The sequence below is a fragment of the Phasianus colchicus genome, chromosome 25, assembly GCF_987193195.1.
Source record: "Phasianus colchicus chromosome 25, bPhaCol1.hap1.1, whole genome shotgun sequence".
Classification (NCBI taxonomy): domain Eukaryota; kingdom Metazoa; phylum Chordata; class Aves; order Galliformes; family Phasianidae; genus Phasianus; species Phasianus colchicus.
This window is the reverse complement of record NC_143460.1, coordinates 5575070-5591829: the sequence shown is the minus strand read 5'-3', so window position 1 is coordinate 5591829 and position 16760 is coordinate 5575070. Positions and strand designations below refer to the sequence as shown.

Genomic DNA, 16760 nt, shown 5'->3' with positions numbered 1-16760 from the left:
GCAGGTCGGAGCTGTGAGCCCGGCATTGCCTCTCCCTCCCCAGTGTGGTGCAGGCATCACCAGGCCCCAGGAGTACCGGGGCTTCACGCTGAAGCTCGCTGAGAAGAGCAGGAGCACAGAGTGGTAAAAACAGCCGCGTTTAATAAGGAAACGTGCAGTGAGAGCTCAGCAGCCTGCAGAAGGAGGGCAGGGATGGGGCTGCGGGCGCAGTCAGTCGCTCCCCTCCAAGCCCAGGATCTTCTTGACGTAGTTGCGGACGTTGACGTGCAGCTGGGGGGCTGTGGCTGAGAAGGTCTCCATGGCCAGCGCTCGGGCAGCCTCCGAGCCGCCCCACATGGCGCGGTACAGCGGCAGCGTGTACTTCTGCTTCCCCTGCCGGGCACAGCGGCGCTTGGGGCGCAGCCCTGCACTCCCAGCACGGGGCAGGAGGTGCAGGAATGCCCCCCGGCTGCCGGCCGTCCCCAGCACAAACCTGGCTGTGCAGGAACGCCTTCACCTTGCCGTACTCAGGCTCGTGGTTGTTCCTGAGGACAATTTGGCACCAGCGCAGCCGCAGCTCCGCGTTCTGGGCCTTGGAGATCTTCGGGTACATCGCGCTCAGCCTCTCCACGTTGCCTGGGAGAGAGAGCCATCGCCTCCGTCCCATGGGACCACGAGGCAAAACCCCCCACCCCCTAAGGGCAACAAGGACACTGAGCACTGGAGCTGTGCAGAGAGGGGCAACGGAGCTGCGGGGGTCTGCAGGGGGAGGGGACCCAGGGTGGGTCAGTGCAGCAGATGGGCTCAGGGGAGACCTTGCCACTCCCTGCAGCTCCTGGAGGAGGTTTGGAGGGGAGGGGGGCAGTCAGGCTCTGCTCCCAGTAACAGCAATGGGATGAAAGGTGATGGCCTCACACTGTGCAGGGTTGGGGTGGGAAATGGGAGCAGGGGGGGCACCGCGCTCAGAACTGCGGGGCGGCGGCAGTGAGGACGGCAGTGGCACTGCAGGGTGGTGGCAGTGAGGACAGCAGTGGCACTGCAGGGTGGTGGCAGTGAGGTGGCACTGCGGGGGTCTCAGCTGTCCTTCCCACCCACAATGGCTGCGGCTCATCAAAGCCCTGGAGGTGGCCTTGGCCTCACCATCAGGCAGGGGCGACTTCTGCAGGATCCGATCCAGGAAGTAGACCAGCTGGTACGTCCTCCAGGCTGAGATGTCCACGGCTTCGATCTTCTCCATGTTCAGGCCATCAGATGCCCACAGCTCTGCCAGTTCGTCCGCCGGCTTCATCAGCTGCTGCCCCGGGGACAGGTCGGGCAGGAAGGGCGGCCAGCCTGGCGTGTTGAGCCAGCGATCGAACTCCAGACCTGCAGAGAGGCGTGGGGAGGAGCGCTGGGGGGACTCCAAGCCCACATGTGGGGCTCCTGGTGTCCCACACTTCCTCCCAGGACAGTCCCAGCTGCTGCCCAGGGCTGGGTTTGCAGCCAGACACAAGAAGCTCCTGCTGGGAGCGCTGAGCAGAGCCGAGCCCAACTCCAGCACACAGACGGGTCTGCAGTAAGACCAGTGCCAGGATGGAAGCCCAGGAGCTGGGAGCCATGAAGCCAAGCTCTCCCTGTGCTGGGAAGCCCAGCAGCTCGCTGTGTTTGAATGGAAGATGGCTGTGAGCCCCCGAGGTGCTGCACCCTGCGCTGACCTGGGCGAGACTCCACGCCTTGCTTCTTCAGGTCGGGGAAGAACTCCAGGAAGAAATTGAGGGCATCGTCTGCAGTGATGCTCTGGAACTTGAACTTCTCCACGTAGGCCTGTGGGGATGGACAGGGTGGGCCGTGCCATGCAATCACTGCCTCCTGGTCACATCCCCACTGCCTGCTGCCACACACAGCCCCCCTGCACCCCCACCCCCAGCACAGCGCTGCTCTGACCTGCAGGAAGGTGTCAAACTTGCCCTGGTCCCCCACCAGGTGTGCCAGGTAGCTGACGAAGCAGAATCCCTTCTCATAGGGAGTCTCGTTGTACGTGTCGTCCGGGTTGACACCTAGCAGGGCAGAAAGGAGACAGCACAAAGGAAATCATCCCTTGTCCTGCAAAGCGAGTGCTGTGCTCAGATTCATCACTGCCACCACTGTGCCATGCAGCTCCCCATCACAAAGCAGCCCAGCCCCCCAGCAGCCCAGATCCCAGCAGCCCGGCCCCCCAGACCTGGCTCAATCACCACCCGCAGTTTGTTCAGTGGGTGCTCCTCCCCAGTGGTGTCCATGTGCTGGCGCAGCAGGGCCCGGCCCGTCGCAGCCTCCAGGCAGGTGTAGGCTGAACCTGGCATGGAGGAGGAATGTTTGGAGCCCCTGACCCACACGTGGGGTAAGGAAAGCACAACGCGTGCTGCTGCGAGGGGGAGCACTGTCATTTTGCCCCATAGCTGGATGATGGGGTGTGGGTGAAGGGTGAGAGGCACAGCAGTGGGTTGGTGAGAGCACGCGCTGCCAGGAGCCGGGAGGGCAAAGGAACGGTGCGGGGGGCAGTGCTGCAGCAGGGCTCGGAAATGGACGTGGCAGCTCCATCTGCACCTCGGATGAGGCTGGCTGTGAATGGGGACCGCAGAGCCCCGCATCCGGCCACGCACCATAGACCTCGGTGGAAATGCGCCTCTGGGCATACATGGTGAAGCCCTCGTTCAGCCAGAACTCGCCCCAGGTGGCGTTGGTGACCAGGTTGCCAAACCAGCTGTGGGAGATCTCGTGGATGATGACGTCCACCAGGGAGCGATCCCCGGCCAGCAGGCAGGGCGTGACGAAGGTGATGCAGGGGTTCTCCATCCCACCGAAGGGGAAGGAGGGCGGCATGAACAGCACGTCGTACCTGGGGAGGGGCAGCAGCTCGGGACAGACCCACCTCTTCTGCAGCCGTGGCCCGGGGCTGCAGGCACTCCCTTCCCAGCCCCAAGGAATGGGACTCGTCCTACCTGCCCCAAACATAGGGCCCAAAGAGCTTCTCGCCCACGGCCAGGAACTCCTCGATCACCCCATCGTACTCCTTCTTGGCAGCCTCGATCAGGCAGGGCTCGGCCCAGACTCGGCTCCTGCAGAGACCAGGAGAGCTCAGCCCAAGTGTGGGGTGTTGGCTGTGACACATGGCTGTGACACATGGCCTTGTGGAGCAGCACAGTGACAGCGTGATGGGGACAGCCCCTGTTGGGCAGGAGTCACACAGGGAACAGAAATCCTGCAGCTCGTGTGCTCGGCCCAGAGCAGAGAAGAGGAAGGTTTCACCACCAGGAGACTTTCACCCTATTGCTTCACCAGGCAGCGGCCGCACGTGTTTGTGCTGCGACATGAAAGCCTGGCAATAAAGCTAAGGAGAGTCCAACTGCTGCAGCCTCCTTCCCAATCTGAGTGCCAAAGGGCTTTCGTGTGGTTGCTGTACCAGCAGCCAGTGGGGGGAAGGGACCCTTGGGGACGTGCGTGGGGCAGAAACAAGCAGAGACCCCCAGCAGAGTGGCAGCTCACAGCCGTGCCTTAACATTGGGTCCCATCTGTGGGCACTCACCTCGGGCCAACCTCAGCAGACACAATGTCCCCCACAGCCAGGGCAATCAGGTACGAAGGGATGGGGTGCTCCATCTTGAAGACAAAGGTATTATCTTTCTGCTTCTCCCAGGTTGTGGCGCTCATCACGGCCATGAAACCCTCGGGGACCTGCAAACGTCACCAAAACACCCATCAGGTCCGTGTGGCACAGAGCAGGGTCTCAGCCAACCTGGATGGGGACACTGCAGTGAGTCCCCTGAGCTGAGCCCGGGCTGCTCGCAGTCGTCCCTCCCACACTGGGGACACCTGACCAAGGCTCTCTCAGAGCACATCACAGTACCTGGGCACAGCAGGGCACTGGGTGGGCAGGAGATGCCAACCCTGCAGAACCACCGCTCCTCCCCGTCCTTACACAACCATCCTCCAGGTTCACTGTCAAACCCAGGGAAGCCCCACCCCCCCCGACACCGATCCGTGGGGTTTCACCTTTTGGGAGCTCTGCTCCAGCTTTGAGGGCGCCCTGTGAGGATGGCAGCCTTCTGCTCCTCCTCCCCAGCACTTTCAGAGCAGAGCTGCCGAGAGCTGCCCCCTACAAAAGCTCCGGGAAGGTTCTGGGGTTTGCACCCCGCGTCCCTCCTGCGGTGCCGCTTACCTGCACTGTGGCTGAATATGTGCATTTAACTGCTGGAGTGTCAAAGCCAGGGAAAAAGGATCTATTCAGGACGGCCTGGCCTTGAGTGTACATATAGGGCTTCTGCTTCCCCGCGGTCTGCTCGGGGCTGAGCCAGCACACCTGGCGAGAGACAAGAGAGCGCAGTGAGCGGCGTTACCTGGAGCTGTGCCGTGTAGGTGCTCTTCATGGCAGGGGTGTGGAAGCCGGGGAAGAAGGATCTGTTGAGCACAGGGAAGCCAGAGGTATAGAGGAAAGGTTTCTCCTTCTGGGCCGTTTGGGAGGAGTCCAGCCAGGACACCTGCGGCACAGGCGGAACAACAGGCGGTGAGGTGAGGGTTCCATTGCTGTCCCGCAGCTCGGTCCCCTCTGCCAGAGGGATGTGGAGCTGCGAGCAGCCCGGGGTGAGCCCAGCCCAGGCACGGCGCCTCCGACAGCGGGCTGCGCGGACTTTGGATGGCGTGTGACCCAGGTGAAAGATGGCGCGGGGTCCCCGCCGCCCCACGTCCTCCTGGCGTCCACAAGTCCCCACTTCCAGGCGTCCTCACGTCCCGGCGTCCCCACCTCCCCACGTCCCCGGCTCCACGTATCCCGGTGTCCCCGCGTCCCGCCGCTCACCCCGGGCCCCTCTCCCGTCTCGTAGTCGATGCGCACGACCAGCAGCTCCCCGGGCCGCGGCTCTTCGGGCAGCGCGAGGTGCAGCGCGGTGCCATAGCTGGCGAACGGGCGGCTCTCGAAGCGCAGCTCCCGCCCTTCCCCTTCCCCTTCCCCGGCCCCGCCGGGCGGCAGCAGCCGCGCTCCGAGCACGGACAGCGCGGGGTGCGCGTCCAACACCAGCTCCCCGCTCCCGGCGCGCACGCAGCGCAGCTCCAACCGCGCGGCCCCGCGCAGCCGCCCCGCACCCGCGGCCGCGAAGCCCACGCGCAGCGATAAGTGCAGATGCCGCAACGCGAACGGCGCCGCGCCGCCACCCGTGGCCGTGGCCGCGTCCCGGGCCGCCCCCAGCGCCGCCATTGCCGGTCGGAGCCGCCCGCGGGGACCGCCCGGGGGGGGCGGGGCGGGGGCGGGGATTGCGGGTGTCCGCGGGGCGGGGCGCGCCGGGGGTCCCGTGGGATTTTCCACCCCCCCCCCCCTTTTCTCGCTCCACGCGCGTTCGCGGCACTTCGGCGCTGCGGGGGGCGGGCAGGAGGGGTGCGGGGGGGGGGCCGGGCCGCTGTGGGACTCCGCCCCGCTCGCCGGAGCCCGGCGCCCGCTTCAATTCGCCGCTGCCATTGTGGAAGCGGCGGTGCCGGGATGCGGCCGCGGTGCTGAGCGGAGCGGAGGTGAGCGGGGCGGGGGGGGCGGAACATCCCGCTGGGAACTCGGGGCTGCCTCCCCGTGTGTCACCACGCGCGTCCCGCAGCGTGGACAGCGCGACCGGGACGGTGCTGCAGGAAAGGTGGCAGGGATGGGGCAGCGCGGTGCCCCCCGGCCCCATCTCGGGGATCTCCTGCCCGTGGGCTGCGGGAAGCGATGGGGAAACTGAGGCCCGGAGCTGCCCGCGGTGGGACGCCGTAGCGGGGTGAGCAGCTCGGGGTTCTCACGCCCGACCCGCACTCGGGAAGGTGCCCCGCAGAGCTTCGTGGTGACGGACAGCGCGGTGACGGCCGCTGCTCCCGGCCGCGTCCCGCTGGGCTGGGGACGGTGGGGAGCGCGGGGGGGACCTCATGGTGGTGCCGGGTCGGGCCCAGCCGTCCCCATTCGCGCTGCGGTCGGTGGCTCCGGGATCCCCGCGGGGCTCTGCGCGGACCGCTCGGCACCGGGGAGCCCGGGGGAGTTTTGGGGGGGACCCGTGTGTGCGGCTTCACGCCTCCGGAACGCGCTCCCGTGCCGGGCTGAGCAGCGCAGAGCCCAGGCGGGCGTGCAGCGGTGCCGCCGATCTCCTGGGTCTCACCTCGGAAAAATCCAGGCGGGAGGGAAGCCAGCAGCCCGCGCCAGGCTGGGTGTGCCGCTGCGGCTGCGGGGGGGCTCCGCTGGGCAGCGGCGTGGGACGTGGGCACACATTGCCAGCAGCGGGGCGGGATTCCGCCTGCTGTCCCCATTGTTTGTCCCGGTTCCCGGCGACTGGGATGTCCCGGGAGAGACGCAGCTCCGGGCTCACCGCCCTCCTTGTCCCTGCCTCAGTTTACCTCTGTGCTTTGTGGGCATCGCTCCCCATCCGACACGGCATTGTCGTGCTTGGGAGGCGTAGGGCGGCTCCGGGCTGCCCCCGGCACTGTGCGGGCTGCTGCGGGGGTGGGGGCAGGCTGGGGGTTGGGGATGGGTGACTTTTGTTGGGGCCGCACCCCAAAAGCAATTTGGGATTGGGGAATGAAGTCCCAGAATCTGGGCCTCCTCCTGTGCTGGGGGGCTCCCAGGTGAGTCCTGGGGCTTGGGGAGGGGGCAGAGGTTGGAGTGGGGATGGAAGTGAGGATGGGGATGGGGGTCTGGCAGGTTATTAATAGCCATGGGGAGGCTTTTCCTGCCGAGAGCCCCACGCTGCAGCCCAGGGACAGGAAAAAGGTGTTTCCGGCCCTGGGCTGGAGCGGGGCTGGGCCCTGCAGGGGACAAGCGGGACCGGGGCCAGGTGCCCTCCCGGCTCCCACCCAGCACAGTGGGAAGCCCCGACACCGGGCGGAGCTGTGGTCCCGCCCGGAGCTGGCAGAGGCTGCCAGAATGGTGGCACATCTGTCCCGTGGGACCCAAGAGGCGGTGCTGAGACACTGGGCTGGCCGTTGTCCCTTGGTCCTTGCCACAGCCCGAGAGTCTTTGTATGTTCCCAGGTGGGACGTGAGCCTGTCCCAGCCTCTCCGACTGCTCTCTGGGGCTGAGGGAGGGCCCCAAGCCCTACTCATTAACAGGTGGCCTCTAATGAGCTTTATGTGCCTGAGCAAAGGCTTTGGGGGCCGCAGCACGAGCTCAGGGTGGTGCCACGGCCGTGTGGGCACAGCCGGATTGAAGCCTGGGTTTGGGGCTGCTCGGAGGAGAAGGGCTCTGCAGGACGGCGTTCCGGCTTCCTGCCTTCCCCAGCCCCGGCTGCCTTTCCCCCATTCCCACGGCAGTTTTCCCCCGCACCGCCACCGCAGCCACATCCTGGCCGCATCCTGACCCTGCGCTGTGGCTGCGGCCCCGCGAGCATTGCAGGGTTGGCTTTCGGGCTCGTGGTGTCCCGGGGCGCCGCCGCCCTTACGGGGCTGCGATCATCTCCGTCCTCATCCCCGGCTCCTGCGGACATTGGAGGTTCGGTGCGGATGCGGCCGTTCCGCGTCACCTCCGGCAGCAAAACGGGGCAGCGGGCGGCGGAAGCTCCCCCGGCTCGGCGCTGTGCGATGATTCCCGGCTTCTCCTCCCCCCCCCCCCCCATCTTCACCCTCCGATTTTCCTCGCTTTTCTTTCCCCGCTCCCTATCTGGATCCTTTCCAGAGGAAATGTCTGTGTCACAGGGAGGGGAAAGGGGGGAAAGCTGGAGAACTGCCCTCCTCCGTGGCGGTGCTCGGGGGATGCCCAGGGGATGCTCAGACTCTCCTCCAGGAAAGCTGAAACTCCTCCTGGTGCGATGGAACCGCGATTGCTCTATCAGCTGCATTCCTTCGAGCATGAAGGATTAATTTTGGGTGTGAGGGTGAAGGGATGGGCAGCGCGGGTTGGGGGAGCTTTTTCCATTACAGCCACGAGCAGAGCACTGCCCTGTGGGGATGCTAATGGAGCCCAGAGATTCTGCTCCCACCCGGCTGCGTTGCAGCGATCAGTCTGAAGCCGGGCCGGCAGTCTGGCTGCTTGCACTGCAAACAGCAAACGCTGCAAACTCCTCATTAATACCGGCATAACGAGGTGTTTGCGTGGCACTCGCAGGCACTGCAGCTTTGCAGCTCGCTGGAAAATCCACTCATCCCATTAAGGACTCCTCAGGGCTTTTGCTTTCTGCTGCAGACGCCCAATGCGGGGAACCCAGAACCGGGGATGAGGGATTCTGAGGTGGCCCCTGCAACCACGGCACACGTGGGGTCTCGGGCAGTTTTTTGCTACAAGAGCTGCGCGTTCATGGTGTGGTGGGAGATCCTGAGCTGTGCGCCCGGCTACCGCTGCTGCTTTGAGGCACGTTATGCTGAACCCTCTGCTGTTTCCCCAGCGTTACCCTGCAGCACTTCCCAAATCCTCAGCACGCTCTGAAGGGGAAAAAAAACACCTTTTGTTGGCCCGTCCCACGGAGCCGAGGGCCGCGCAGCGCCGGGACGAGCGATCGCAGCTGTCCCAACGCACGCGTCCAACACGTCGCATCCGCCCGCTTAATGCGCTCCGCACAGCTGCGTCCTCCCGCGCCGCTCCGCACGGACAGCGCCGGGAACCTCCCGGTTTTGGGGCCGAGGGCGGAGGGGCCGCTTCCGTCCGGCCGCGTTGTGCCGGGGCGGTGAGCGCAGAGCGGGAGCCGCGCCATCCTCTCGAGCTCAGGAGGCGCTCCGAGCTTCCCGGGCCGGGTGCGGCTCCTCCAGGTGTCCCCCGTCCCATCCGCAGCTGTTGGCTTTCGGCCGCTCCCGGCTGCGCTCCGTCCGGTCGGTCCCCACCACGGAGGAGCCCCGGGACGCGCGTGGGCGGCACCGGTACCGGGGGTCCGGCGGGGCGGGCCCGGAGCTGTCCAGCAGCGGCGGCTCCTGAACGGCCGCGGGGACGCGCGGCGCTTCTCGGGTCACAACTCACATCTCTGGCACTGAGAGCGCTGCAAACCTGACCGGGGATGGCATCGTGAGGAGCGGCCTCGTGGAGAGGCGGCCGACACGTGCCCGGTACCGGGCTGACCTGCAGGGCTCTCACCCAGCCCAGCCGTGGCAGAGGAGGTTCTGCCGCCGGACCCCAGGATTTGGTGCTGGAGCACGTCCAGCTGAGAGCCGAGCTTTGCTAACAGCACGGTGTTATTAAAGTGGGCTTAGTGCCTAATGGGATTGCTGTGGAGTGGCTGAAGCAGGGATTAGTGCTGTGGCTCTGCAACCATTGCTGCTCCGACACCCGGTTGTTCCGTCAGCCCACAGCCCTTCAGCCAGCAGCTCCACAGGCACTGAAGCTGCCCCCAAAAGCTTGCTGCTGGGCACCCTGCTGCTGCCCGCTGGCATTGCGTTGCATGCGTGTCTGCGGCTCTGCAGGGTCCCATGTTCTGTGCGAGTTCACACCGCTCAGTGCTCATTGCTCCCATCCCAGCCGTGCTTTGAGCCCCAGACCCCACTCTGTGGCACCGAGCCCTACACCAGCACAGTGCCCAGCAGTGCAGTGTCCCACGTGGTGACACCCAGCTGGGGGCAGGCCAGGTCCCGGCTGCAGAGCGGGGGCTGGAGGCTGAATTGGTGGTTTGTTCCCCTCTGAAGGCTCCTTTCTCTCCTTGCTGCCCTCTGTTTCTCTTAGGAGAGTTTTATGTCCCTTGTGTCACAAGGAGCCTTTTCTTTGTCATCCTTCCTGAGCGTGCCGGGCAGGAGGTTGCATTGGAGCAGCGCCAGCCCCAAAGGCAGCAGGGGGTCAGATCCTGCATGGAGGGGCTTTGGGGGATCCACACCCAACCTGTCTGAGCCGGGCTGCAAATGTCAGCATGGAAGGATTCTCCTCACCCTCCTGGGAGGACTCGGGGGATTTACAGTGATGGTGTGCAATCTGCACTGCCACTGCTTCCCATCAGTTGGAGCATACTGAAGGCTGCCATCACCTGTGATCCCATGGGACATCCTGGGGACATCCGGAGCTGTGGGTTCACTCAGGGTGGGGAAACTGAGACACAGAGTGGTAGTGAAGCACCATCAGAGGTGGAAGTTTTTGCACAGTGCCTGTGCTCAGAGTCCTACTCAGGGCTGAACTGCAGTGCCCCCAAGCCCTACCGCGGGGACTCAACCGGGGCTCAGCCTCCAGGTCCGGGTGTTCCTTTCTGCTTGCTGAAACCACAGGTGTGAGGTGAGTTTTGATTCTATTCCAAGCGAGTTGCTGCAGCCCCGAGCACAACAGATGCCTCTTTGAAAGAGATGTGCCTCCGGGGCTATGCTGGTTTGCATTTGTCCTGGGATGAAGGACACGGCTCAGCCAAGGCTGCTTTGTTTAGCTTTGGTGCAGACACCCACCCCCATGGACCTCCCACCCCTATGGGTGTCGAACCATCGACAGCTGCCCTGTCCCTGGGTTCAGTGCTCTGTGCTTTGGGGCAATGCGGAGCTCAGTGCTCCAGACCCACAGCAGCGGGGGGAGCACCCCCAGGAACAGCACCCCAAACCCACCCCGTGTTTTGGTGCTCTGTCACTGAGCGTGCTGAGCCTGCAGAGCCAGCATCTCATTTTCATGAGGAGGAAATCACTTCCCTTTGGAGCTAATTGCAAAGGAGCCGCTGCACTGGGGAATGCCTCTATGTAGGTCAGGCTGTAACCTGCGCGGTGACAGCGCGGTGATGTGGCAGAGGGGACCCTCTGCACCCCGAGCAGCACTGCCTGCGGGCAGGAATTAAGTTGGTGGCAAGTTAATGGCTTGCTCAGAATGGGAAAGTGCTGCATCTCCTAGGGATGACTTTAATTTGTGCTCACTAATAAAATAATGGGTGATTAGCGGTAGGCTGCTTAGAGTGGGAGGCTCCTCCTGGTCCGGCTTGGTGCTCGGTGCTCACATGGCGTCCTCGGACCCACGAGCATCCCTGTCCCCATCTGAGGGTCCCACGGTGTGACATCATGGGACAGGACCACACTTGGCTGAGCAAAGGGATGGCTGCCCTGGGGCATGTGCTGTGCCCACGTGAGGGAAATCCAACCTGACCGAATAGGTCGAAAAAATCCATAGAGATGCATCACAGCCCCAGTGCTGAGTGCCCTGAGAGCCGTCAGGCTGCGGCCAGGCCATGAACAGAGCGGGCTGTGTGTGCCCCAAAGCCATCCATCAGCACAAAGCTGTGCCTGTTCTCACTGCTCTGGCTCCAGGCAAAGCCTTTGTGGGGCAGAGCAGCACCTGGGTGCCCTCCCCAGCATGTCCCCATATGTCCAGCTATGCCCCCTCTTGTCCCTGCAGATTTGTTCATTCATTTGAGTTTGGGGATTATTTTTTTTTCTGCAGCCTGAATGGTCTTAGAGGACTGAGAAGTGGGCTGGGCTGGTTTTGGGGCCCAGGGCATGGTACTGGGTGGGCAAGAGGGGTCCCTGCTACTTTGTGTCTCTGCCTGTGTGGTGACATGGGGACACAGGGACAGAGCTGCCCTTGTTGTGGTTACAAATAGGGCCCTGGAGGAGGGACATCACCATGCCCCAGTTCAGCTCCTTCACTCTCCTCTCCCTCTGCAGTGCCTTCCTGGAGCTGCCTCACCAGGATGAATGGGACGGCCAACTTGGCCCCGACCGCCCGTGGCCACTTCACCTCCGCCATCCCGGTGCCACGATCCACGACCCCCACCAAACTGCCTTCTGCAGCCCCCCCAGCCCGGCACAGCGCCCCAGGCCCCCCTGCCTCCCACCGGGCCACATCCCCACGGCCGGCAGCAGCCCCCGGCCCCAAAAGCCTCAAACCCAGGCCCAGAGCTTCAGGCCGCGAGGCAACCGAGAGCCCAGGTGTACCCCCCCATGGGGGGCAGAGAGCCCCAGTGCTCCCCGGGAAGGGAGTGGGGGGAAGCCGGGTGGAGTGCAGCCTAAGGGGGCCTGGGGCCCAACGACCCCTCGGAATGGCAGTGGAGGATGGACCCAACGCTGGCCCTATGAGCAGGAGCCCCATGTTCGGGTCGGGGACCATCAGCTTCTCCTCAGCCTCCCCGCAGAGCCGCCCTGTGACAGCCACTGTTGCCCCATTCCAGTACCGGTGAGTGATGGGGGATGTGAAATGGTGATGGGTGTGGGGATGGGGAGGCCGGTGGGTATGGTGTGGGATGCATCACTGGAACAGTAGGGCTGGAGGAGTCGGGCCTGGGGATGCCCCAGCTGGGTATCTGGGGGCACCCATGGGAGTGTGGTGTGGGGCAGGGGTAAAGCTGAAGGGGATGTGACACCCTGGGTACCCCCACCCCATGGGCATGGTGTTCTCAGAGTCCCCAGAAAGGCTCAGGCACCATGTCCCCATTTCTGGGGGTCCCCATCTCTGGGTGTCCATGACCAGCTGCAGCCCCCGCTCACAGCTCCGCTCTGCCCCCAGGCTGCAGGAGAATGGAGAGCAGAATGCCACATCCCTGTGTGACACCGCTCCTGCTGAGGTGCCCGACCCCAAATTCAGAGCCATGAGTAAGTCCGTGGGGTTTCCTGCATGTGCACGGGGTGTGTGTGGGGTGTTCTGTGCACCCCCTGCTTCGGGACTGCCCATGTCCTTGCACGTGGGCTGTGTGGGAGCACTGCCCCATGCCCACAGCTCATCCTGCCCCTGGGTTCCCCCCCAAAAAATAGGGGTCAGCACTGCTGGGGGCAATGCTTGTGTGGGCGCTTGGCTTTGCTTGCTGCCAGCTTGGTGCTGCTGGGGGACTGCAGGTGGGCAATGTGAGTCCCCTGGAGCCAAATGCCATCAGTGACAATGGAGTGCCAGAAGCCACTGGGCAGTCCTTAGGTGAACTGTGGCCCTCCGGGTGCCCCTCAACCCCTGTGGTGGGCTCTGACCAGAGCCCAGGCACTGTGGGGAGGCTCTGGGGGCTGCGGGAGCTGCTGGCTGTGTTGGTAGTGCCTTGTGCAGGGCCTCCCAGAGCAGCTGGAGGCAGCTGGGAGCGGGGCTGGATGCGATGCATGAGCAGCTGTGGGGCTGAAGCTGTGCAGAGCATGGGAGCATCCATCCTCAAAGTGCAGCACGTAGCGAGCAGGAGAAGGATGGGGAGGGGGAAGCAGAGCAGGGGGAGTGAGGACGGCCCTGATTTGGGGTGAGGACGATGCTGGCTGCACACGCAGGGCGATCCTGTGGGGTCAGAAAACGCAATGAGGGCACGAGGAAGGGATGGGGGACCCTTCCTGCCGCGTTGGGCTGCCGTGGGGCGGGCGCTCCCGGTGCCCGGCAGCCCAGGTTCATCCCCGCCGCCCCCCACGAGGCCCGGCCGCCGCTTGGCTCCCTCTCCTCCTCTTTCTAGTTTTCCAGCAGCTCCAGGAATGACCCATTTCCGAGGAGGCGGCCGGCAGCCAGCTCACAGCCGGGCCCTGGCACCAGCAGCTCCCCGCGCCCGCAGCCCCACCGGCAGCGCTGCGCACCCGGGCGGGCGCCGAGCAGCGGCGCGTTCCCCCCGACCCTCCCGCGGGTGGCAGCGCCTTGAGAGGTGCCGGGGACGAACCCCCCTCCCCACCCCTCCCCCGCTGCGTGGTCGGCTCCGCGCTCACGACGGCATTTTTCAATGAACCATTCACCAGCACTGCTCGCGCTTTGCTGGGCAAGCGGGGCGGCGGGGAACCCTTTATTTTCTGGGGGGCCGCTGAGCCCAGACGTGAGGTCTCCATTGCGCACCGGGTACCAGCATCAGCCCGCCGCTCTGCACTGCTTGCTTTGGGGTGGGTTTTTTGGGAGGCGGGGGTGCTGGTGCTGCTGCTCGCAAGGATGCTGGGGCGGCGGTTGCCAGGGCAGCGAGCGGAGGATGGCGGGTGCTCCGCGGAGGGCTGGAGCTGAGGGCGAGGCGCTGCGGGAGCGGCTGCGGCTGATGCGAGCGGACAGAAGTCGGTCAGAGCCGCTCCCGGGACTGCTGGCAGCGGGGTTCAGCAGGGGGGTCCCGGGCGTCGGCACCGGATGGGGGACGGGCGGCTCTGAGAGCGGCCGGGGAGGTTCGGGGTTGGGTTCATAGCGCCGTGCCGTCCCCTGCCCGGACCCTCCACGTGGGGCATCGCTTTGGGGGCAGATGGGCCTCGCTGGAGGGCGGGGGGCAGGGGGAGGCCAATCCCAAATGACCCTCCCCCTCCCCCTCCCTTCCACGGGCTCTGTGCTTAAGCAGCAGCTGCATGGCTTGGTGAAGGCTCGCAAAGCGGGGAGGCTCTGGGGTGCAGCGGGGGGGACCCAACAGCTCCGTTGGGCGCAGAGCACCCATTGGAGCGCGCTTTGCTTTCCCTCCCGGTGGTGACGGGGCCGCTCAGCGCTGTGGGGCTGAACCCCAAATCTCCGGAAGGGGGGGGGGCGGTTGGGGCCGGCTCTGGCGCTGCCCCCCGCCCTCCCGCTCCTTATCTCCGCAGCGGCGATGTGCTCTAATGCAATATTTCCCGGCGGTTGCCATGGCAGCCTGCGTGAGGTCACCAAATAGACTTAATTCACCCCTCCCGAGGGACGGATAATTAATGAAAAACGATGATAACCAGATCCCGCTCCCCCGCTTTTCGCCCCCTTCCTTCCCCCGGGCCGTGCCGGGGTTGGGGGCCGTGGCGTCGCTCGGGGGCGGTTGCAGGGCTCCCCCCTCCCGCAGCCGTCGGGGTGAACCGGGGAAGTTTCCCCCCTCCATGGGGACGCGGGCGCTTTGCCGGCACCCCACTGCTTTGCGCAGCCCGCAGCGGAGCGCTCAGCGCCCGCAGCCCCGCAGATCCCCGCACGTCCCCGCGATGCTCAGCGCTGCGCGATCCTCCCCCCACGAGCGCGCCCCCGCTCGGCCACGCCCCCTTCCGCGGGAGCGCGCTCGGCGCCCCGCCCCCTGCCCGCGCCCGAGGAGGGCGGGCCCTTTTTGTTTGCCCGTGACATTCCGCTGGTTCGCAGTGTCCCGCCGGCGGCGGAGCAGTGAGGTGGGGCCGCTGCGCTCCGCTCCCCCCGCCGCGATCCCCCGCTCCCCGCCGGTGGGGCGGGCGCTGACGCCGCTCTTTTCTCTCTCCCTCTTCCTCTCTGTCTGCCTTTTTCCCGGCGCGCCCTCGGTGCCGCAGCAGCCCCCGGCGGGTTAAATGATTGCAGCGCGGGGATGCTGGGGAGCAACCTCAAGAGCCTTCCCGACGTGGAGCTGGGCGAGGAGGGCGCGGCGGAGCTGCGCGGCTTTCGGCGGGGCCCCGACGGCGGCGGCGCGGTGATGCCCAAACGGGCGAAGGCGGCGGCGGCGGCGGCGGGGGGGCCGCGGGGCGCGGAGCTGCGGGTGTTCAAGGCGAGCAGCGCGGAGGGGCGGCTGCCGGCCGGCTCCAACCTGCGCAAGCAGAAGTCGCTCACCAACCTGGCCTTCCTCACCGACGCCGAGAAGAAGCGGCAGCTCTACGAGCCGCGCTGGAGCGACGACATGGCCAAAGGGACGGCAACCACCGCGGTGGCGGCGGGGGGACGGGGCGGGGGCGGCGGTCCCCGTGGCCGCGAGGCGCCCGCCATGTCGCGCAGTCTGTCCCGCTCCGAGCACTCCCTGCTGCCGCCGCGCCCCGCCGGGCCCCAGAAGCCGCCGCCCGCCGCCGGGAAGCCGAGCCGCATCCCCCGCGGGCCCTACGCCGAGGTGAAGCCGCTCAGCAAAGCCCCCGAGGCGGGCGGAGGCGGAGGAGGAGGGGGAGGCAAGTGCGACGACGAGCTGCTGGGCGGCAAGGGGCCGGCGGCGGCGGGGGCCGAGGAGAAGGCGTACCTGAAGGTGGACCCCGAGCTGGTGGTGACGGTGCTGGGCGACCTGGAGCAGCTGCTCTTCAGCCAGATGTTGGGTGAGTGCCGCCCCTCTCCCCGCCCGCAGCCCCCGGTCCGCCCGCGGGGTCGGTGCGGCGCGTAGGCAGAGCCGAGGGGGGTTCGGTTCGTGGGCGAACGTTCCGGCGACAGCTGTTGCGGGATGAGGAAATCCAGGAGATCCCGGGAGGCTCTGGGATCTCCCTGCCGCTTGGCCCGGGTGCGAGGCCACGTGCGGGGCCGTGCGGAGCGGGGCTGCCCCGGCCCCGTGCGGGCTGTCGGCCGCGTCGCGTTTCCGAACGGGACCCGAAGGCGCAGCGGTGCTCCGTCCCGGGGGCTGCCCTGGGCACGCGGAGCTCGGTGGAAGCGCAGCGGGGGGGGAGGGGGCTGCTCGGGGCTCCGTGCCCCCCTCGGGGCTGCTGCGCGGTGCGTGTGAGCCGCTCTCACCCGCGGCTGCGTGCGATGCTGCGGCGGGGAGCGGCTCTGCGTGCTCGGGTCTCATCTCCGCTTCGTGGCTGAGCGCCGTGCCCGGCTCTCGCCTTCCCCTCCCCGCGCCCGATGCGTGGATGTGCGCCGATCTCCAGGAAAGCAGCGCTGCGTTCCCCTGTGCCCGCAGCCCCGAGGGCTCGCAGCTCGCGAGAAGATGGCAAGCGATCTTCAACGCAGCCATGGCGAGGCTGCTCGGAGCGTTCGGTGCGAGCACGGCGGCTGGGGGCTGGCACGGACCCCTCCGTGCTGCAGGGCTGTGCTCCGTGGGTTTGCTGCGCGTGCTGCAGTGTCCCGTGGCCGCTGTGCCGTGGGAAGCCACAGGGTGAGCCCAGAGTGGGGCAGAGGTGCTGTGTGTGTGAGGTCGTCGTCGCTGCTTGGGGCTCTTTGGTGGCTCCACTGCTGTGGGACCCCCATTCCCCAGGTCCTGCTGGGTGTGTGGCAGTGTTACAGGAAGGTCTGTTCCTAATGGATGTTCATCATTGGTATCTGTGCGCCCCGGGGATTTTGGTGTGCCCTGTAATGCTGCTTTTGGGGGTTCCTCAGTGCCCTCAAGAAGAGCCCTTGCAGTTCCCTGTGGGTGCAGGACTGG

At 66.1% G+C, this 16760-nt stretch overlaps 2 protein-coding genes across 6 annotated transcripts in view; one reads left to right on the top strand and one right to left on the bottom strand.

Annotated features, from left to right (window-relative positions):
* Positions 1–121: 121 nt before the first annotated feature.
* On the bottom strand, positions 122–5214 carry RNPEP (arginyl aminopeptidase). Of its 2 annotated transcripts, none has more exons than XM_031608515.2 (11): positions 4793–5214; positions 4335–4475; positions 3524–3672; positions 2940–3056; positions 2601–2836; positions 2180–2293; positions 1903–2015; positions 1674–1782; positions 1120–1344; positions 473–615; positions 122–372 (listed from the first exon to the last, which is right to left on the bottom strand). In XM_031608515.2, exons 1-11 carry the CDS (start codon positions 5186–5188, stop codon positions 211–213), a joined length of 1905 nt encoding a protein of 634 aa, XP_031464375.2. In that variant the 5' UTR covers positions 5189–5214; the 3' UTR covers positions 122–210. The 2 variants fall into 2 exon arrangements, with proteins under 2 accessions (XP_031464375.2, XP_031464374.2); XM_031608514.2 differs by lacking the exon at positions 4335–4475 and adding an exon at positions 4157–4297.
* Positions 5215–5405: 191 nt separating this feature from the next.
* The window catches only part of NAV1 (neuron navigator 1), a 46853-nt gene continuing 35498 nt past the window's right edge, over positions 5406–16760 (top strand). The window contains exons 1-4 of one of the 4 annotated variants that reach the window (XM_090124777.1): positions 5406–5496; positions 11482–11989; positions 12320–12405; positions 14983–15723. In XM_090124777.1, coding sequence (XP_089980903.1) covers positions 11508–11989; positions 12320–12405; positions 14983–15723 — 1309 coding nt within the window. In that variant the 5' untranslated portion in view covers positions 5406–5496; positions 11482–11507. Of the gene's footprint in view, positions 5497–6542; positions 10121–10174; positions 11990–12319; positions 12406–14982; positions 15724–16760 lie in introns of those variants that run through there. The other 3 variants (XM_090124776.1, XM_031608675.2, XM_031608676.2) reach the window with 3 other exon arrangements.